The 23,624-nt window shown below is 44.9% G+C and overlaps 1 protein-coding gene across 1 annotated transcript in view; it reads right to left on the reverse strand.

The window, feature by feature from the left end:
• Positions 1 to 23,624, reverse strand: part of pappa2 (pappalysin 2) — a 573,700-nt gene that overhangs the window by 263,428 nt on the left and 286,648 nt on the right. The window contains exon 7 of the mRNA XM_068036526.1: positions 6,086 to 6,581. Coding sequence (XP_067892627.1) covers positions 6,086 to 6,581 — 496 coding nt within the window. The remainder of the gene's footprint in view (positions 1 to 6,085; positions 6,582 to 23,624) is intronic.

Raw genomic sequence — 23,624 nt, forward strand, 5'->3', positions numbered from 1 at the left:
TCCCAACATGGATCACAAGGACTGGATACTCCCCCTCCCTCTCCAATATCCTTTCAAGCTGGTTGAAGACATCCATCATCCTAGCACTAGGAAGGCAACATACCATTTGGGACTCTCAATCCTGCTTACAAATGATGAATTCCAGTCCCCTAATTATTGAATCCCCTACAACTACCACATTAAGCTACCCTTCCTCCTCCTCCCCTCTTTGGACAGCCTCCTGCTCCAAGGTGCCGTGATTCTTCCGACAGTCTTTATCTTTATCCGCACAGGCAGCAAGTACACTGTACCTGTGGGATAGGATCAGTTTCTGCAGATCCTTATTCTCTATCTTACCTGGGTTTGTCTTACACTCTCAGTCACACCAACCCCATTCTGAAAGTACACCTCTCTACAAGGCGTGACTGAGCTCTGGAGCAAACTATCCAGATTCTCCACCCATCCCTTCATGTATCAGAGTGTCTCCAACTCGCACTCCAGCTCAATGACTCTGAGTCAGAGATTTGAGACAGAGACAACCAGTCCAGGTGTGCTCACTCAGAACAGTCTCACTGTTCACAAACTCCCTCATACCTCAGTCCAAACACACAACCTGCTCCACCAAATCTTAGTCTGGATTATTTATATCTACTTTTTAAGTTCATTGCAAGTTTGTTTTCTTTTTCTATATATTTGCACTTAGCATGAGAATACAGAACAAAATTTTAAACACTGCTTCAAGCTTACATGAACTACAACAAGTTGGAGGCAAAAAGCAGCAGCTCCTTCCCCTCCGCACTAAATTGCAAACTTTTATTCAGTGTACAATGCATTCCATTTAAAACCATACTGTGCATCAACAGATATTATCTATTTTATACAATGTTTTGATCCACTCCCAGATTACAAGTGCTGACTCAGCTTCCTGCTCACAGTAGGCTTCATTAATAAGGGCGTAGAGTACAAAAGCAAGGAAGTTGTGTTAAACTTGTAGAGAACACTGGTTCGGCCTCAACAGGAGTATTGTGTCCAGTTCTGGGTGCAACACTTTAGGGAATATGTGAAGGCATTGGAGAGAGTGCAGAAAAGGTTCACAAGAATGATTCCAGGGGAGAGGAACTTCAGTTATGTGGATAGATTGGAGAAGCTGGGGCTGTTTTCTTTGGAGAAGAGAAGGTTGAGAGGAGATTTGATAGAGGAATTCAAAATCATGAGGGCCTGTACTGGGTAGGTAGAAAAAAACTGTTCTCACTGGTGGAAGGATCGAGAACAAGAGGACACAGATTTAAGGTAAATGGCGAAAGAGGCAATGACGACATGAGGAAAAACTTTTTCACACGGCGAGTCGTTCGGAGCTGGAATGCACTGCCTGAGAGTGCGGTGGAGATAGGTTCAATCAAGGCATTCGAGAGGGAATTGGATTGTTATCTGAAAAGGAAGAATGTGCAGGGCTACGGGGAGAAGCCCAGGGAGTGGCATTAGGTAAACTGCACTGTCGGAGAGCGGGCACAGACAAGATGGGTCCAATGCCTTCATTCTGTGCTGTAACAATTCTGTGATTCTGTCATTAACCTCGATTGAGGCAATCACTTTCAACTGCTTGACAGTTAACTGCCACTGATGGACAGTTTTTGTTAACTAACTTTTTAAAGTTCTAATTTAAATTCAAAAAGTTAAATTAAATTTCAGTTTGACACTACTCATCCAGTAATTACTGGAGATCCACTCACACCAAATTCCCAACTTTTGCACTCAATTTACAATGCACTCCATATATCACCAGTCTGTGCATCCACTCTCTTTCATGTTTGTTATCTGCAGCAAGCCAAATCCCTACCCGTGGGCCGGATTTTATTCCAGTGACAGGCAGCCCGGCGACGGGCCGGAAGGCTGGGGGGGTTCCCACCTCAGCCCTCCATTGGACCCCCGTTGCAATCAAACAATGGACAGCCAATTAACTGCCCGCTGTCGAGGACGCTGTTCCTTTAAGGGATGAGCTCCTGCCTACAGAGCTGGCGGCCAATTGAAGGCGGCAGCTCTGCAGTACGGGCAGCGCCACCAGGAGCAGTGGCCACTGTCAGTAGTGCAGAAGACTCTGCAATACTGAGGACATCAGGGATCCTGGGACAGGTGAGCAGGGTCAGGGTCACCAGGGCCAGTCAGGGGTTAGAGGGGTGGTTAGTGAGGGTTGAGGGTTCTTCCCGGGGGTTGGGGTGGGGGGCAGCAATCACTGTGCTGGGGGAGGGGGGGGGTCCTCCGGAGTCTCTGGATTGCCCCAAAAGGAGGAACCCCCTCCCCCCTGCAACCCCGCAAGAGGCCACCAGGTCACATCTGGCGGCATCTCCATGTGGTGGCAGGCCCCTCTGTCCTCCATAAAATTGAAGTGGAGGCAGGAAGGGCCTCAACTGCCTGGATTTGTAAGGCCGTTCTCGGCCTTCCCCCCCCTGGACAAAATAACAGGGAGTCTGGGCAACGTCGGGAATGGTGCCTCATGCCAGTTTGTTTGCCCCCCCCCCCACCTCCATTCCCATCTCCAAGGGCAGGATAAAATCCTTCCCCATATTTCCATAGCACTTAATGCCCTTACTTCCCAAGTTGGTATCTGCCTCCGTATTAAACACCTCAACTGACTATGTCTATGGCCTTCCATAGTCATGTATTCCAATTTCTCATAACCTTTCATGAAGAAAATGTTGCTAAATTTACTGGCAGCTCTGGCTCAATTGGTAGCACTCTCTGCCCTGAATGAAGAGGTTTTGGGTTCAAGCCCCATTCCTGAGACTTAAGCACATATTCCAGGCTGATACTTCAGTGTAGTACTGAGGGAATGCTGCACTGTCAGAGGTGCCATCTTTTGGATTTCACATTAAACTGTCTGTCCTCTCAGGTGAACGTAAAAGATCCCATGGCACTATTTTGAAGAGGAGCAGGGGCGTTCTCCCCGATGTCCAGGCCAATATTTATCCCTCAACCAACATCACTAAAAGAGATTAGTCATTATCATAATGTTGTTTGTGGGACCTTGCAGTGTGCAAACTGATGGCTACGTTTCCTTCATTACACTTCTAAGGTACGTCATTGGCTATAAAGCGCTTTGGGAAGTCCTGAGACTGTGAAAGGCCCGATATAAATTCAAGTCTTTCTTCTTTCTAATGATTCAAACAGCATTGTTCAAACAGCTTCTCCGCTGATCAAAGTAGACATCCACCGCCCACCTTGGAAGGTGTGCACATGTGGGGGATGATGTCTGAACATAATACCTGTGTGTGCCCTTCCCCTGCAAACTCCCACCCTGCCAATACCTGCACATGCAGGAGAAAGCAACCAGTGCCAGGTTGGCTTTGCAGGAAATGCAACTTGCAGCAGGCACCTCTGTGACTGCAGCCACTTTGAGACATTGGCTCCAGGACCAAAGCCACTTTCCACCACCCTGCTGCTAAGTAACCACCAAGAGAAAGCAAGAAATTAGCAAGACTTGTAGGTTGATAGGTAAATTGTCCATTGTAAATTGCCCCTAGTGTAGGTAGGTGGTAGGAGAATTGTGGGGATGTGGTAGGAATATGGGATTAATGTAGGATTAGTATAAATGGGTGGTTGATGGTCGGCACAGACTCGGTGGGCCGAAGGGCCTGTTTCAGTGCTGTATCTCAAAATTAAAAAAAAAATAGGACCAGAATGGCACCAAGAGGCAGCATAGTGACAGAACCGTAGTAATCATAAACCCTGGCTGCCCAGATGTTCATGTTTGATGTGCTTTATGGAGAATGCTTAACATAACAATTCCAACATGTGATTAGCAGTAGATGACAGGCAAAGTGGATTCAACTGTTGTTTCTGTTTATGCACAGGCCACTGGTGAGAATATAAGGATGAGCTGTTGCTGCAGATGTTTTGCAGCTGTACTGTGCTATTGTAGTAAGATTTTGGCCGACTTGCTCATCCAGCTGGCCTTGTGTTCCTTCATCTTCCTCCTCCCAACGCCTTAAAGTTCCAAAGTGTGGAAGGGAGAAGGTGGCGTAGTGGTAATATCACTGAACTAATACTCTAGAGATGAAGGTTACTGCTGTGGGGACAGGGGTTCAAATCCCAGCAGAGCAGCTGGTAGAATTTAGATTCAATTAATTATTAAGTGAAAATCTGGAATTGAAAGCTAGTCTCAGTAATGGTACCATGAAACTATCAATTGTTGTAAAAACTCATCTGCTTCACCAAATCTGCTGTCATTTAACAGCCTGGTCTGGCTGACATTTAACTGCAATGTGTTGACTCTTAACTGACCTCTGAAATAGCCTCGCAAGTCACCCAGTTGTCAAGGGCAATTAGGGTGGATAACAAATGCTGGCCTTTCCTGCAATGCCCACATCCCATTAAAGAATAAAAACAAAAATCATTGTGTTGAGATAACCTGGCAAAACTATGCTGAAAATCTCTTGAGATATTCAAAGTGTGCTTTCTGGTTTGCAGATTAAGTTTTGTTCTACTGCAGTACACCTGGGCTATGAGAGATCTAGACTGGAGTCATAGGCCACTGCTGTACAGTGTAGCCTCTATCCCCCAGGAGCCATCCATTCACTTTCCTTACAGCAAATAAGAGTGATGGTCTGGTGGGTGGCCTTAGGATGAAGGAGTCAGGCAGCCATTTTGTACTGAGCATTTACATGCAACATGATGTGTTCTAATTCACTAACTAGGCATGAATTGAGTAAGTGAACTCTGTTCCTGCTCAGGAAGTTATGGCACGTAAAAAGGGGCTTGCATAGTAACATGTGAGTGGTTAATGATCCCTTGGAAATCCTGACCCTGGATAAATTGGACACTTCTTTCTCACTGATATGCAATGTCCAATGGGACTTGGTGTCAATCTGGTTCAGGACACCAGAAGAACTTCCCATTTATCTCCAAATGGTGGCATGGGATCTTTAACCTCACCTGAGGTTATCTCAGTTTGACATCTCACAAAAAGAAAGGTACCTCAATGCGGGGCACCTTCAGCATCACACTGCACTGTAACACCAGCTGAGATTATACATTCAAGTCTTGATATTAGGCTTGAACTCATAACACTGTGACTCACATATGAGGGTGCAACCAAGCCAAGCTAGCACCCTGACACACGTAAATACAGCAGTACTTCTGTTGATCAGACTGGTCTGCTTTTTTACTGAGTTAACATCAGTTAATAAAGATTAACACAAGATGCACCATGTCCTAACAGGCACTGGCTGAGTGTGTAAAAATGACCAACACCCAGGAAACAAGGCCCATTGTATTTTTCTAATACCGTCCAGTACGTTCTCCATTTTGTAGTCACTCTTTATTTTGAGCTTGGACAGTGAGCATTGCTAGGATATTCAACTGCGAAGGGCCATGCAACGCGCCCGATCACACTTTCATTCGAGATCGTGGCCAGATGTTCACATTTTCCAGCAGGAGTGAGTCACTGGATTGTCATTAGGAGCAGAAATCTTGGCAAATTTTTCCTCTCACTAAACCATGGGTACAGAGGCCAACATCAGGAGCTTCAGCTGCTCCTCGTGCTGAGGTTGCTTCAGTCAGCGTTGGGACCTTCTGATCATTTATTGAGCAAGGCATCAGGGCAGCTCATAGAGTTCATAGAAAGAAAGAATATGAGAATGTGCATTTACTAATAGCACGTTTTCCTGACCTTAGAATGTTCTAAAGCGCTTTCTAGCCAATGAAGTACTTTTGAGGTGCAGTCACTTCAAGTATTGCAATGTAGGCAACACGCAACCAATATGTACACATACAGACAGCAATGTTATAATGACCAGATAATCTGTTTTAGTGGTGTTGGTTGAGAGATAAATATTGGCCAGGACACTGGGGAGAATTCCCTGCTGTTCTTCGAAATGGTGGCCGTGGGTTTTTTTTATTTCCACCTGAGAGGATAGTCAGGACCTCAGTTTAACATCTCATTTGAAAGATGGCAACTCTGACAGTGCAGCGTTCCCTTAGTTCTGCATAAGAGTGACAGCCAGGATCACATGCTCAGATCTCATACTGCTGTGATATTTGGAGAGTAAATGGGTTTTATACTAAATCATGCCACATGCTTAAAATACACCCTTCCATTGCGTGTACTCACCAGTCAGTGAATGTTCTTTCCATCTGGGTGACAGTCACTGTTCGTCCTTTCTGAAATGGAGGCTCCCTCACAATCTTGTATTTCAGGAACTTGCACTCGGTGCACAGGGGATCCTGGGCCTTGGAAGTCAATAGAACAGCGTCTAGCTCCAGCTTTTCGTCAAAGGTGTAGATCCTTACACCGACCAACTTCTTTTTGACGTTGACTCGAACAGTGAGCGGAATGTCACAGAAGGTATGGTAAGCCCCCCCAAGCTGAATATTTTCTCCATCAACAGTCAGGATCTCCAAATTGGAGATGGCCCAGTCCAAACCAGCGGAGAGGTAGGTCACCCACACCGACAGAGAGTCCGCGACAACAGGGTGGGCGAAGTGCAGCTCCAGCATGCAACCATGCGGTTGGGGGCAAGGCACCGTCATGTTCATATGGTAGAGGTGAAGCTCTGGGCTCCAGGCCCGCAGGCTGGGCTCGCAGGGCTCCTCCACATCAGGAGATCCTGTAGCAAACAAACAGCATGGTTTAAAACAAACCTGCATTTATAAAGTGCCTTTCACACCCTCAGGACATCACAAAGTGCTCTATACACAAGGAGGTAGTTTTTACATATAAACATACGAATTAGGAGCAGAAGTAGGCCATTCGGCCCCTCAAGCCTGCTCCGCCATTCAATAAGATCATGGCTGAACTGTCTGTATCTCGAATAACAAACTTCCATCTACCCGTTAATCTTTGATTCCCTTGCCTAACAAGAATCTATCTACCTCCGCCTTAAAAATATTTATGACCCCACCTCCACCACCTTCTGAGGCAGAGAGTTCCAAAGTCGCACAACCCTCTGAGAGAAAGATTTCTCCTCATCGCTCCTAAAAGGGCGACCTCTAATTTTAAAACAATGCCCCCTAGTCCTGGACTCACCAACAAGAGGAAACATCCTTTCCACATCCACCCTGTCAAGACCATCTTATATACTTCAATCATGTCTCCCCTCACTCTTCTAAACTCCAGTGAAAACAAGCCTAGTATGTCCAACCTTTCCTCATAAGACAACCTGCTCATTCCAGATATCAGTCTCGGAAACCTCCTTTGAACCGCCTCCAACACATTTATATCCTTCCTTAAATAAGGAAACCAAAACTGCACACTGTATTTGAGATCTGGTCTCACCAATGTCTTGTATAATTGAAGAATAATATCCTTACTTTTATTTTGAATTCCTCTCATAATAATGGATAGCATTCCATTAGCCTTATTTATTATTTGCTGTACCTGCATACTAACTTTTTGTGACTCATGCAACTAGAACACCTAGATCCCTCTGCACCTCGGAATTCCGCAGTCGTTCCTCGTTTAAGTAATACTCTGCTTTTTTATTCTTCCTACCAAAGTGAACAACTTCACACTTTCCCACCTTATACTCCATCTGCCAGATTTTTGCCCACTCATTCAACCTATCTATATTGGTCTGCAACCTCCTTATGTCTTCTTCACAACATACTTTCCTGCCTATCTTTGTGTCATCTGCAGATTTAGCTACCATGCCATCGCTCCCCTCATCGAAGTCATTGATATAAATTGTAAAAGGTTGAGGGCCCAGCACAGACCCCTGCAGGCCTCCACTCGTCACATTCTGCCACTCAGAAAAGGTCCCATTTATGCATACTCTCTGTTTTCTCCCAGCCAGACAATCTTCTATCCATGCTCATCTGTTACCCCCATACCATGAGCTCCTACTTTGCGCAGTAATCTTTTATATGGCACCTTGTCACATGCCTGTGGAAATCCAAGTACAGTTTGTCAACGGGCTCCCCTTTATCCACAGTACATGTTACTCCTTCAAAGAACTCCAATAAACTGGTTAAACATGATTTCCCTTTCACAAAATCATGCTGACTATTCCCGATTACCTTGAGGTTTTCTAAGTGCCGAGCTATAGCCTCCTTTATGAAGTTATAATGTACAAAAAGCACCAGCTAATTTGCACACAGCAAGGTCCCGCAAACAGCAATAACACAAATGTCCACGTAATCTGTCTTCAGTGATGTTCATTGTCCAGGACACTGGGGAGAACTACCCTGCTCAACTTCCAACAGTGCCAGTGGATCTCATATAAATACAATTTGGGGGGCTGTGTCAGCATGTGTGGGGGAGGGGTCATCGCAGGGTGGTGGAGAGACTGTTTCATGGTGGAGGAGGGGCTGTGTCAGGGTTAGGTAGGGGCTGTTTCGTGGTTGGAGAACAGGCTGAGTCAGGGTGGGTGAGAGGCTGAGTCAGGGTGGGTGAGAGGCTGTGTCAGGGTGAGGGAGGGGCTGTGTCAGGGTGGGCGAGAGGCTCTGTTAGTGTGCGGGAGTGGCTCTGTCAGTGTGCGGAGGGGCTGTATCAGGGTTGGTGAAAGGCTCTGTCAGTGTGCGGGAGAGGCTGTGTCAGGGTGGGCGAGAGGTTGTGTCAGTGTACGGAGGGGCTGTATCACGGTTGGCGAGAGGCTGTGTCAGTGTTGGCGAGGGGCTGTCAGTGTGCGTGAGGGGCTGTGTTAGGGTGGGGAGGGGCACTGTCAGGATGGGCGAGGGGCTGTCAGTGTGCGTGAGCAGCTGTTTCAGGGTGGGGGAGGGGCTGTGTCAGGGTGGGGAGGAGCTATGTCAGGGTGGTCGAGGGGCTGTGTCGGTGCATGGGAAAGGTTGTGTCAGGGTGAGGGAGGGGCTGTGTCAGGGTGGTCGATGGGCTGTGTCAGTGTGTGGGAGGGGCTGTGTCAGTGCACGGGAGGGGCTGTGTCAGGGTGGGGAGGGGCTGTCTCAATGGTGGGGGAGGGGCTGTTTCAGGGTGGGCGAGGGGCTGTGTCAGGGTGGGCGAGGGGCTGTGTCAGTGCGCGGTAGGGACTGTGTTAGGGTGGGTTGGGCTGTGTTAGGGTTCAGAACGTAAACAGTAAACTCGGAAGTGAATGTTACGAAATGTTTTGTCCATGGTGACTCTGAGAAGAATGCCGATCACTAATCCCCACATAAAAATGAGAAAAAAGGTGTATTTGTAAAAATGCAAAAGGCAATTCCCTTCACCTTCACCTTCCCAACTACCTGTTGTCTGAGCTTCGTTTGCTTTTGTTTCTGCTCTATCTTTCCTTTCCTCTCTTGCCAACCTCTCTTTTCCTCAACCAGAAGATCAGGATAGTGTACATGTGCAGTATACCAACGTCACTACCCCAACCCCTACCCTCCCCACAGCAGAACATATCGCCTGTCCAAGGGAACACAGTGATAGTTCTCAGAATGCGATTCATTGTCCTGATACCCTGCTGATCAAATCCTTGCTGTTCACCCAGATGCTCTGCACCTGTTGTTTTCACTCTCACTGAAAGAATTTTCAGATTTTTATGATCAAACTACTCCATATCTCGCTAAATATCGAGGGATTTCTTTCCTCTTTGTTTCCAATACACAGATTATTCAGTTGCCTCTATTTATCCTCATCATGCCTTTGTTACCTCTAGACTTGACTATTCTAATGCACTCCTGGCTGGCCTCCCACGTTCCAGCTTCTGTAAACCTGAGGGCATCCAAAACTCTGCTGCCTGTGTCCGAACTCGCACCAAATCCTATTCACCCATCACCCCTGTGCCTGACGACCTACATTGGCTCCAAGTTTAGCAAAATCTCAATTTGTAAACTTTCATCCTTGTTTTCAAATCCATCCACATGCTATGCCCCTCCCTATCTCTGCAATCTCCTCCAGCCCCATAACCCTCCAAGATATCTGCGCTCCTCTAATTCTGGCTTCTTGAGCATCCTTGATTTTAATTGCTTCACATCGGTGGCTGAGCCTTCAGCTGCCTGGGCCTAAGTTCTGGAATTGTCTCTCTAAACCGCTCCTCCTCTGTACCTTACTTTCCTCCTTTAAACCAACCTCTTTGACCAAGCTTTTGGTCATTGACCCTAATATCTCCTTATGTGGCTGTGTCAAGTTTTGCTTTCTGGAGCTCCTGCGAAGTACCATGGGATGTTTTATTACATTAAAGGCACTATATTAATACAAGTCATAGTTAGTTGTGCTGCCTGTCAAATAGAGTGCCGGAAGGACTTACGAACAAACGAATTAGGAGCAGAAATAGGCCATTTGGCCTCTCGAGCCTGCTCCGCCATTCAATAAGATCATGGTTGATCTGTTTGTGTCTCGCATTTCACACTCCCATCTATCACCGATAACCTTTGATTCCCTTGCCTAACAAGAATCTATCTACCTCCGCCTTAAAAATATTCAATGACCCCGACTCCACCAGCTTCTGAGGCAGAGAGTTCCAAAGTCGCACAACCCTCTGAGAAAAAACATTTCTCCTCATCTCTGTCCTAAAAGGGCGATCCCTAATTTTAAAACAATGCCCCCTAGTTCCGGACTCACCCACAAGACAAAACATCCTTTCCACATCGACCTTGTCAAGACCGTTCAGGATCTTATATACTTCAATCACGTCTCCCCTCATTCTTCTAAACTCCAGTGAAAACAGGCCCAGTCTGTCCAACCTTCCCTCACAACACAACCTGCTCATTCCAGGTATCAATCTAGTAAACCTCCTGTGAACCACCTCCAACACGTTTACATCCTCCCTTAAATAAGGAGACCAAAACTGCACACTGTATTGGAGACCTGGTCTCACCAATGCCCTGTATAATTGAATAATAATATCCCTACTTTTATTTTGAATTCCTCTTGTAATAAAGGATAGCATTCCATTAGCCTTATTTATTATTTGCTGTACCTGCATACTAACCTTTTGTGACTCATGCAACTAGAACACCCAGACCCCTCTGCACCTCAAAATTATGCAGTTGTTCTCCATTTAAGTAATACTCTGCTTTTTTATTCTTCCTGCCGACGTGAACAACTTCACACTTTCCCACCTTGTACTCCATCTGCCAGATTTTTGCCCACTCACTCAACCTATCTGTTTTGGTCTGCAACCTCCTTATGTCCTCTTCACAACATACTTTCCTACCTATCTTTGCGTCATCTGCAAATTTAGCTACCAAGCCCTCACTTCCCGTATCTAAGTCATTGATATAAGTTGTAAAAGGTTGAGGCCCCAGCCCAGACCCCTGCGGGACTCCACTCGTAACATCCTGCCAATCAGAAAAGGACCCATTTATACAAACTCTCTGTTTTCTTCCAGCCATCCAGCCAATCTTCTATCCATGCTAATATGTTACCCCCTACACCATGAGCTCCTACTTTGCGCAATAATCTTTTATGTGGCACTTTATCAAATGCCTTGTGGAAATCCAAGTACAGTGTGTCAACAGGCTCCCCTTTATCCACAGTACATGTTACTCCTTCAAAGAACTCCAATAAATTGGTGAAACATGATTTCCCTTTCACAAAACCATGCTGACTATTCCCAATTACCTTGAGTTTTTCTAAGTGCCCAGCTATAACATCCTTAATGATTGATTCTCACACCTTTCCCATGACAGACATCAAGCTAACTGGCCTATAGTTACCTGTTTTCTGCCTCCACCACTTCTTGAATTAGAGGGGTTATATTTTTGACTTTCCAGTCTGATGGAACCTTTCCAGAATCTAGCGAATTTTGAAAAATTAACACCAACACATCTACTACCTCATTAGCCACCTCTTTTAAGACACTAGGATGCAGTCTATCAGGACCTGGGGACTTGTCAGCCCGCAGCTCCATCAGTTTGCTCAGTACCACACCTGCACCTGACTTGCACAGCACCTGAGCATTGTGTGCTATTGTTGTTCTCTCTTCACCTCTGTGTTTTGGATAACATACATAACGATAGTAACTTTCACGCCCGCATCAGCACGTCAACCCCGTGGGCAACACTGTGCAGGTGGAGATCCGGTACAGCACACCAGGCATCAGAATGTATCCATTATTACCCTGCTACACTGACATGCAGCAAATTTTAAAAGTCTAACGGGCTCCATGTTACATTCCCGCCGCCGAAATCAGCAGCAGACGTAAACAATGGCGGTCCGCCCATCCGGACCGCACGTTGCGGAGCCGCTGCGATATTAAATGGTACTGCTCATTGAAATGGCCAGGGCAGACCCACCCCCCCACCCCCCCCCCCCCCCGATGACGTGGAGAGGCGGATGGCCCATCCCCAGCAATGGCGTCAGCTGCCTTTGTGCAGGCGCTGACGCCATTTTTAAATGGCTTCCAGCCCTACCGTTACATTTAAATATTTAAAGGAGAATGGATTTTTAAAAATTAAATTAATTGATCGCCCATGCACCCACCCAACAACCATAGATTTAATTCCTTGCCCCTCCCCACCAAAATACTTATTTTGTGCACCTGACCTCCCACCATCCCCTACACCAATGAAATTACTCTGACGCCGCTCTCCCCCCTCATGCACTGAAAAACTTACCTGCTCCTCCTCCCCACCATCGTTCTGCCTCAGATCCTCATCCGGGGATCCGAAGGTGCAGGGGTGCCAGCCACCGGCACCAATATCGCTCCGGGACAGACAGCGGGACCGCAACGGTAATCAATTCATTTATTTACATTAATTAATATATTTAAATTGGGCTCCCGTCACCGAGTGGCAGGGAGGCCACTACGAGGCCTCACCACCGCCAGCAATATGGGGCCGAGCCTTCCTGGCGTCGAGGTCCGTGGCGGGCCTCTCCCAGAGGCATTTTCCAGCCCCTCCCCTGCCCCCACCATGGTCCCTGTTGTCAGGGGGTCTGTAAAATTCAGCCCAATGTTTTGATTGCTCAATCCCTGTTTAACAGTGTGTTGGCACTGAACTCATTCCAGAACTGCTTTAAAGAAAACTTTGCCTTTAATCTCAGAGAAAATAGAGAACAATAAGCACATGGCCTGATGCTGTGTCTCACATTTGTAGCAAATTACCACCCCCACCCGCCCTCCAAAGAAAGGAGTTGTACTATCCCCTGTAATGAAAGATTACCCGAGACTCTGCTCCGTTAACAATAAGAAGGATGTTTTTGTCTGAGAGAGTTCAGAAAAAGAAGAAAGGAAAAGCCAATAAGAGAAATAAACATTCATTTCGTTAAGAGCCTAGATTTGTGACAATGCAAAGAAAAAAAGACTTGCATTTAGATAGCACCTTTCACAACCTCAGGACATCTCAAAGTGCTTTACAGTGCTTTACAGTGTCGCCACTGTTGTAACCTAGGTAGTGCAGCAGCCAATTCGTACACAGAAAGGTCTCACAAACAGCAATGAGATAATGACCAGATAATAGGTCTTTAATAATGTTGGCTGATGGATAAACGTTGGCCAGGACACCAGGGAGAACTCTTCTTCAAAACAGTGCCATGGTATCTTTTACATCTACCTGAGAGGACAGACGAGGCCTTGGTTTAACATCTCATCCTTTCCAAAGATGGCACCTCTGAATGCGCAGCACTCAGTCAGAACTGCACTGCAGCATTAGCCTAGAATTTACACTCAAGATTCAAGAGTTGGACTTGACCCACAACATTCAGACTCTGAGGTGAGAGTGCTCCCAACTGAGCCATGGCTGACACCTAAGGGACTAACAACCATGATTCCAGGTATTAATATTACGACAAAGGATTAAGGGCATTTTGGTTGTATCCTTTAATAATGAGGTACTAAACTGAAGTTTTGAAGAGCATTAACAAAATGGTTTCATGTAAACATGATCGGTGTAGCTACAGCTTCTGGGGATGTAGAATAAGAATGTAAAGGGTTAATACAGAAACAGTGAGAGAGACCCCTCCCACTGTAAGAGTGATGACACAACAGTCACATGAGATAAGCGGGAGAAGAAGAACCAGCACAGAGGATGCTAGTTTAGGTGCCTTGAGGAGTGTGTATATAGTGTAATGTAAATAGTAAACAGTTCTGAGTTAACCTTTACCTGAGCCTGAGACTTTCTCTAGATCGTCCCTGAAACACTACTGAAGATGCTACTAATAACAATACAACAACACACAATATTGTTGCAACCATAAAACAACAATAAAACAGTGGTAAAACAAAGGTAAAAGAGTGGTGAACAACAGAGAAATTTAAACATAAATACTGGCCCAGTACAGTAAGAAAACTACTTACCTGTAGAAGAGGCTGTGAAGAGCTCCAGAGCTGTGGTGAGTCAGAGCACAGAAATACAGGATGCACCACAGAAGCATGGTGGCCTGTAAGTAGAATCCAGTGATCAGGTGAGTCACGGTCCTGACGGTCGGGGATCCAGTTCGAAGCCCTTTGAAAAGCTTGAAGTAATTTTCTAAAGGCATTGTGCTCAGAAAGTGAAAAAAAGGGGAAAACCCAATCCTTCACTTGGGCCAAATGCAAGGGCGAAGAGCGGGAAACCCCCGAAAAGCGCAGAATTCCCGAAAAGCATGAGAAGCCCCCGAAAACAGCAGGGACACCTCCATTAAAAGCAAGCAAGCCTAAAAAACACAAATGAACTGAATTTCTTAAAGAAAGGGAATACTCTAAAAATCTATTAAAGAAAAGGAAGAAATGTGGATCCAAAATTAGGAATGCCTGAGAGTTTCCAGAATCAAGAGGGACCCAATCAGGTTCAAAATTGTCTATCATGGAGAAAACGGTTCCTAAGATTTAGAATTACTTCTCAACTCATTATAAAATCTGAAGTGGAACAAATGAACACCCTTCCATATTCAGTAGGTGCAATTGTGGACAATTTAATTGACAAGGGATCAACAAGGCTTCTGATAAATTCGAAGAGATACTTCAAGCCTTTGACAAATATTTTAATCTTTGCAGCAATAAAATCTTGTAAAGGGCCAAATTTAATAAGTGGGAACAGAAAATTGGCGAATCTGTAGACTCCTGTATTAATGATCTGTATAGATTGGCAGAAGGTTGTGAATATGGCAAATTAAAGGCAGAACTAATCAGAGACAGGATAGTCGTCGACATAGCTGATGAATCCTTGTCAGACCTGTTGCAATCCAAGGAAGACCTTACACTGGAAAAGGTCATTCAAATTGTTAGAGAGGCTGAAGTTCGCAAGCAGAAAAAAGACATCCTACAAACTGAAGACAAGCGAGGGATGAGACTGAGTCCAATGCCCGTACAGTTTCTTAACCCAAATCCAGAGAAACACTTTGTGGAATAGAAAAAACATACAGGTGTGAAGGTGCATGACATGGGAAAACCTTGTGGATATTATGGAGCCAAAAAGACCAAAGATGAGAACAGTGCTGAGTGTTTTTATTGTGGAAAAACTGGACAATATGGGAAGGTGTGCCACAGAAAAATTTCTTCGCTTAAGGGTACAAAGCAGAAGACCTTCATGCAATGAGCAGTGAACCATGTACAGCAATATCCACATGAGAAAGAACCAGGAGATTTCTTCGAGAAATCAATAACCCAGGCCAAGATTTCTGGATGGCAGATATCTATGTGAATGGACACCTGATGAATTTTAAGCTTGACACAGGGGCGAGCGTCACAGTATTGTATGGCCAAGAGCCTTGGGTTAGGAGACATTACCTGTAATCAAAAGATATACAGTTGCAAGGTCCAGGCGGGACACAACTGAGAGTAAAAGGCAAACTCCAAGCAACTCTTCAGCATAAAGGGAGACAATGGGTAAAGTGTGTCTTACATCATCAAGAATTTTCCTTACTGAGCAGAAATGCATGCTTAGAACTGCAGTTGATTAAGAAGGTAGCAGAAGTCAAGAAAACAAAGGTAAAACATTCCTTTGAATCGTCAGCTAGTGTGTTATTGAGGGCGACGGTAGATCATCCAACACAGGAAGACTTGAAGTTCGTATTTGACACTGAATCATATTCGCAACACACAGCACAAAATTGGCCTGCAAGCACACAGAAGTTGCGAGAAATACGACAATCACAAAGAATGACTAAGATTGCTTCTGCATTTGACAATATTGTACACATGGGTGGCCACAAGAAAGTCCAGGACGGAGAACAATGAAGACGTTCCATGAGTATAGGAAATATTTTACCTTAATTGATGACTTATTAGTTTACAATGACAGAATTGTTGTTTCTACTTCAATGAGATCCGATATCTTAGATCGATTTGTTACGACTGAGGCGGCAGGAGTGCAGTCTTTTCTAGTTCCACCTGTCCACAGGTCACAACATATATTTAAATGTTTACCCAGTTACTGGTACAGCCAATCATACACTCTTTTTTTTATCCCAGAATAAAATACACCAACCACTTTTCTTTAATAAATAACAAAATTATCAATTTATTATGAAACAAGCCTTAACCAGTAACGAAGCAAAGCATTATTACACAGATTGAAATATGAAAGTTCCCTTTTAAATTCCCCAATTACACTCACACTGGAAAAAATACAGAAATTCTCTCCTCTCTGCAGAGATCTGTTACAAAAAAAAGACAAAAAAGACTACTTTGGCCAAATACTTGCTAATTCTTGATGAAAAAAGAAAAGCTATGGAAGCATGTCATTTGTCCTTTTTATTTGGTCAGGCATGCGGGTATACAGAGATAGGTTACTAGGATTGTTTCAGAAGCAGTCCATTCTGGAGATGTCGAGAATTATTCTAGTAGGCTTTCCAGGAGAAATGTGGCATCGGGGTTTTCTGCCAGCAGAGACTTGAATCGCGGGACTTTTTTTCCAGTTTCTCAGGAGCTATGCAGCACCAGGGATTTTACCTCACTCACACTGGATCTTTGCAGGATTTCTTCAAAGAGGTAGAGAAAGAGGTGAGCTGGGTGGTTTCTTTCTCCTTGGCAGGAAAAACACCAAACTGTCTTCAAACAGTTCACACCCAACTAAACTGGAAACAATGTCCAAACCCCAAACAGAGAGTCAACCACCTGACCGCCATAAACCTTGACATGTGGCTTCTCTGTAACCTTTTTTCCATAGGTTAACAAAGGTTCAGTTTACTAAGCCCAAAGCACATGACTTCCAGCACAGGTGGCTTTCAAACAACATCTTAACTGTCCCCTTGGTGAATCTGGTAAAAAAAAATACATATTCATGGAATCCTTTCAGCTTTAACATAAGTCCTCAAAAAAAAATTTTTTTTAAATGGAAGCACTTTCATAATACCTCCATCCTTGGAGGAATGAAATGCCATATTTCATTACAAAGAATGAATAAAACAGAAGATAAAAAATATTAAAACACATTTACATGTTCATTCTCATTCACTCTTTACCGGTTACTAATACAGTTTGGCTTTCTACCATCTCTGCACTCAGATAACTCAAAGCAAAGTTAGATTCTAGACAAAGCATCCACAATTACATTTTTTTTACTGTAATGTAGATAATCTTTAAGTAATAAGGTTGTAATAGTAAATTTCATCGGAATAGTCTGGCATTCTGGTTTTTGAATTTTTCGACAAAGGCCAAGAGGTTATGATCAGTATATAACAGTGTCTCTCTGTAGTCATGGCGGACATAGATTTCAAAATGTTTCAGAGCTAGTAATCAGCCCAGGGTTTCTTTTCCCATGATTGAATATCTTTTTTGGTGTCTATTTAGCATCTTGGAAAAGTATCCCACTAGCCTTTCTATGCCTAACTCATCGTTTTGTAACAGGACTACACCGACCCCCAGGTCACTAGTATCAATTGACATCTTGAAGGGCTTAGCGAAATTTGGAGCGGCCAACACTGGTTCGTTAAGCAAAATGGCTTTTAGCCTCTCAAAAGATGCTTGGCACTCCCCTGACCACCTGACCTTGGTTTTCGTTTTTTGTAGCAAATCTGTCAGTAGAGCAGCTACAGTACTAACATTTGGTACAAACTTCTGGTAGAAACCACACATCCCCCAAAAACCTCATGATTTTCTGCTTAGTGTTGTAGGAGACTCCACCAGGGCTTGTACTTTTGCTGTTCTTGGCAACACTTGTCCTTGCCCTACAATATGCCTGAGGTAGCTTACTCTCGCTTTTACAAATTCCCTTTTGGCAAGGTTTATCACTAAATCAGAAAATTGTGATTTTCTAAACAGAGCTTCAAGTTGTTCCAAGTGGTCCTTCCAAGTGTCACTGTATACCAGCATATCATCAAGATAAACTACACAGTTATTCACTTCATCATTAGTTTCTAAAAAGTGGCTGGGGCATTTTTTAGCCTGCATGGCATCATTCGGCATTGGAAAAGACCATTTGGTCTGACAAAGGCTGGGATTTCATTATCTCGGGGTGTTAAAGGAACCTGTCAGTATCCCTTTAACAAATCTATTTTTGTAAGAAGCATGGCCACTTTGTTAATACAGTCTTCCAAGCGAGGAATTGGACAGGAGTCTGCCTTTGTTACTGCATTAACCTTTCTGTAGTCTATCTGGAATCTAGGTGAACCATCAGGTTTAGGCACTAATATCACAGGGGAACTCAAGCTGCTTTGGACTGGATTCAATTAGGTGGTTTTCCAGCATGGATTGGATTTCTTCTTTCACCTGGGCCTGTTTCTCCCGACTTAAGCAATAAGGATGCTGTTTTATAGGCAAAGATGCTCCTACATCCACATCATGTGTGGCTAAGGTTGTACATCCTGGCTTGTCCCTACAGACTTTTTTAAATGCTATGAGTAGCTTTGTTAGGTCTTCTCACTGTTCTGCATCTAAATATGAAAGCATAGTGTCCAATCTCCCTCACAATTCAGTATTAGCTAACTGGATAGTAGGAGGTTCAATTTGAGAATTGTCTAGGCCTCCTTCTGCCTCATCCTCACTATACCTTTCATCCTTCACTGTCCCTACTACCTGACATACCTGTGCTTGCTTATCCTCCTCCCGATGATATTGTTTCAACATATTGATATGATACAGCTGATTCTTTTTCCAGCAATCTGGGATGTGTCACAAGTGTTTTGTTTTTGTATTGAAAGCTTAGAATTCTGTATGTTTTAAAAAAAAATTGAGGAAAGAAATTTTCTCTGTGGACATTGCTGAAACTTGGGTTTGAACTGCGTGAAATACACAGAATGCAAGGCACCTGTTTCCAAACAACTCAGCAATACAAGTCAAGATTTATGATTGTCATATGACTTGATTGTTGACGTTTATTTTCACTTTTGGATTGTGAAAAGACCAGTGAGTTGGACAAGGAGCAGTCAGTTTGAAATCTGGCTGTGACCTGCACAGAGACTGGAGAAAAGGAAGACTTGCATCTCTTGAAAAAAAAATCCTGCATTTGAAATGAGGCTGTGACTTGCCTGGAGAGATAAAAAAAGACCCAGGAATAAAAGAGTTACCTATCTCTGTAGTGAAAGACTGCTTTTCAGAGAAGAAACCCCTGTATGTCAAAGGTAGCAGATTCCTATTGCCTCCAGTCTTTGAAGAATCCCTGCCTCAACAGTGGTTCCTGTTGCCTCCTGAGTTTTGGGAAACCCTGAAACCTCAAGAAAGCTTCTACTGCTAGACTGCTATTTTTTAAAACCCAAGCAGACCTGTTACGACAACTTTTGCTGAAAGACCTGTGTGACACCTGCTGCAGACAAATTGCCTTGAACATCTATCCATCATAGACTGTTCATCAACCTCGCCTGGCGAGACATCGAGTGGCATCCGACTATTCAACTCTGGGACACCTCGCCATACTGAAAATATCCTACCAGAACGTGATAAACTCAATCATGTTATTTTTTTTCTTTTTATTCCTAAGAAACAGCTGTAAACCAAAAAATGCTTTTCCCCGCTTAACTGGTTTTTGCATGTATGTGTGTGTGCATGAGGGCTAGGAAGAATAAGGAGTTTTAAAAAATCTTTTCACATATAGATTTATCTCATTATTGTTTAAGACTTATTATTTCTTTTCTAATAAATAATTAATGTTATTGTTGTTGAAAGAAACCTGGTTGGTGTACATTATTCTGGGGGACAAATAAAGTGTTTAATTTGGGTAGGTGAGAAACTTTAATTGATATGCTACAACCTGAATTAACAGTGCATTACTCCCACCTTGGTCGTAACAGGTATCAATCAAATAATTTACTTTACCAGTTCTTTTGATCACTTTATATGGACCACTGAACTGTACTTTCAGCGGTTCACCCTGTAAAGGCAGTAATACTAACACCTTATCCCTGGTATAAATGTTTGGGTCTTGGCATGCTTGTCTGCATGGTTGTTTGAGAAGCTTTCAGGTGTTTCTGAGCCACTTTGTAGGCTCTCATGAGCCGCTCCCAGAACACGGATACATAGACTGGAATTTTGCGCCCCCCAAAGAGCGGATGGTGGTGGGGGGAAAATGGAGTCGAAGGCTCGGGGGGGGCCCTTCCTGACCGACTCCCGCTTCCACCACCATTTTACGCGGGGCAGCGGCGGTAAAAACAGCCAGCCCGCACAAGGCCAAGGCCCTTAAGTGGCCAGTTAATGGCCACTTAAGGGCCTCCACCCGCCGCCATGGGGATTTTACCATTGGCAAGTGGGCAGCCCAGTCCTGAGAAAAGCTGCCTGTTAAAAGTAGGAAGCCTTCTGATGGCTTGGGGGGGAGGGGCCTTCCTAATTGGGCACCATATGCCTGACAGAAGGTCGCTCCTGATGCCCCAACCACCCCCAACGTTCAACATAGAACATAGAAAATAGGAGCAGGAGTAGGCCATTTGGCCTTTCGAGCCTGCTCCACCATTCATTATGATCATGGCTGATCATCTAACTCAGTAACCTGTTCCCGCTTTCCCCCCATACCCTTTGATCCCTTTCGCCCCAAGAGCTATATCCAACTCCTTCCTGAAAACATACAATGTTTTGGCCTCAACTGCTTTCTGTGGTAGCGAATTCCACAGGCTCACCACTCTCTGGCTGAAGAAATTTCTCCTCATCTCAGTCCTGAAAGGTTTACCCCGTATCCTTAGACTATGACACCTGGTTCTGGACTCCCCCACCATCGGGAACATCCTTCCTGCATCTACCCTGTCAAGTCCTGTTAGAATTTTATAGGTTTCTATGAGATCCCCCCTCACTCTTCTGAACTCCAGCGAATATAATCCTAACCAACTCAATCTCTCCTCGTACATCAGTCCTGTCATCCCAGGAATCAGTCTGGTAAACCTTTGCTGCATTCCCTCTATAGCAAGAACATCCTTCCTCAGATAAGGAGACCAAAACTGCACACAATATTCCAGGTGTGGCCTCACCAAGGCCCTGTATAATTGCAGCAAGACATCCCTGCTCCTGTACTCGAATCCTCTCGCTATGAAGGCCAACATACCATTTGCCTTTTTTACCGCCTGTTGCACCTGCATGCTTACCTTCAGCGACAGGTGCACGAGAACACCCAGGTCTCATTGCATATTCCCCTCTCTCAGTTTATAGCCGTTCCGATAAACATGCCCCCTGCCCCCCCCCCCCCAATTGACTCCCTTTGCCTCACCGGGGCTGATAACCCATGGCAAGGTCCCAAAAACTCATCTCTTTTCCAGGGATGTCCTTCCTCTTCATCTTGAAGCTGTGTTGCAGTCCCAGCATTGGCCACTGCTCCCGGTTGCGCTGTGGGACTAAGAACTGCCAGCCCGCTGATTGGCCGGCAGCTCCAATAGGTGGGACTTTCTGCCTCAATGAGGTGGAAGCCCCACCTCAGACAAATTAAGGACCTGGGGACCGTAAAATGCGGTTTGGATCCCCAGGGCCGGCAGAGGCGGGATTGCTGCCAACTTTTTGGTCAGTGGAGGGTTCCCGTCCAACGAGAATAAAATTCCAACCACAATCTAGCATAGAAGATTCGTCCCTCTGTTCTAAAATCCTTTCTTTAATAGTTTTAGAGGACCTCTTATCTCATGTCCATAAACTAATCAAAAGGATTAAAACTGGAAGATTCATTCGGTGAATTCCTAGTGCCAAACAAAAGATATTCTAGCCCTTTATCCCAACAAAGTGATTCTTGACAACGCAGCCGGCCGCTGACGTCATCAGACTGCACCAAGCTGCGCACATGCGCAAACAGGCTCCTGCTCTCTGCACATGCGCTGCGTTCCGGATTGCCAGGACTGGTTGGCACATGCACATATGACGTCATCACGTTACGCGGGGAAGCCGGGAGAGTTGGGGGGAGGGTGGGAAGCGGCCAAAGACCTTAGTGGTGGCAGGTGTGGGTGCGCTCACCTCCTTCCCCATGCAGCCTGCTCTCCACCCCCCACCCATCAGCTCGCTCGCTCTCCCGCTCTCCACCCCCTGCCTGCTCACTCTCCACCCCCCGCCCGCTAACTTGCCACCCCACCTCCCCGCTCGCTCACCACTCCCCTTCCTGCTTGCTCGCTCACTCTCCACCCCTCCCCCGCTCGCTTGCTACCCCCTGCCCGCTTGCTTTCTCCGGCGATTGTGTGCTGCCATGTGTTTACTTTGCCTTTGTGTGATTATTTGAGCAGTGCCATCTTTAGTCCTGATAGCTGCCTGAATGTCACAGACTGTGGCGTTTCAGTGGCACAGGCTGCATTTGTGCATGTGCCTATGCAGCACCACCAGGAGTAGCAGCCTTATCCCAATCATGGGGATATTCATGACAGTATGCCCTTATCAACCTTTTGAGGATCTGATGGTACCATTCTAAAGCTCCTCTGTCTGTGGGTGGTATGCTGAAGACTTTAACTGTGTTATGCCCAAATTACCCATAACATCCTGAAAAATTAGGACATAAAATTGGAACCTTGATCTGACTGAATCTCAATTGGTAACCTGTACTAATGAAGAACTGGGTTACCTTCTCTACCATTACCTTAGCAGAAATTATTCTCAAGGTTAATGGCCTCTGGGAACTCATGATAGTGAGTATATATTGGTGTCCCACTTTTGTTTTCGGTAAAGGTCCTGCACAGTCTACCAATACCCTACTAAATGGTTCCCCAAAAACTGGTAAGAGAATTAGAGGTACCAGTTTTATGGCAAGTTGCAGTTTTCCCACAATCTTGTACGTATGGCACTTTTTAAAAAACTGCACCAGGTCCTTGGAAAGAACAGGCCAGTAAAAATGTCAACTTATAGTGATTAGGTGTTCCGCATCCCTACATGCCCCACTATAGGAATTTCTTGGGCTTTCCTTAATATTTCCCAGCGATACTTTGGCAGTACCACTATCTGGTGAACTACCGTCCATTCTTCATCCGCAGGTCTGTGAGGAGGTCCCCACTTCCTCATCAGAATCCCATTTTTAATATAGTAGCTTTCTGGAACTCCCTTTTCCTCAGCTTCAGTTTGAGCTGATTGTGCCACTTTATTTAACTCTGGATTGGCTTGCTGAGCCTTGATCAGAGAAGATTTATTGAACATTTCCTTCGGATTATCCAAATCCCCAAAGAAAGTTTCAGATATTCGACTATCTGACTTTGGTGCCAATTTTACCTCCGACAATGGAACTTGTTTAGCCATGAAGGAAAAACTCCTGGAACCTTTTCCTGCAACTGTTCTGTCTCTTTAACTTCACTTGGTTTTCCCATGATTACTGGAGAAGCTATTACCTTCGCTCCGGCCAAATCATTCCCCAGGAGTAGGTTAACTCCATCTACAGGCAAACTATGGGCAATTCCTACAGTTACCGTTCCAGACATTAGGTCACACTCTAGATGCACCTGATACAAAGGTACGGGTATATACTCCCTGCCAATAACATTC

The sequence above is a fragment of the Heterodontus francisci genome, chromosome 8 (genome assembly GCF_036365525.1).
Source record: "Heterodontus francisci isolate sHetFra1 chromosome 8, sHetFra1.hap1, whole genome shotgun sequence".
NCBI classification, from domain to species: Eukaryota; Metazoa; Chordata; class Chondrichthyes; order Heterodontiformes; family Heterodontidae; genus Heterodontus; species Heterodontus francisci.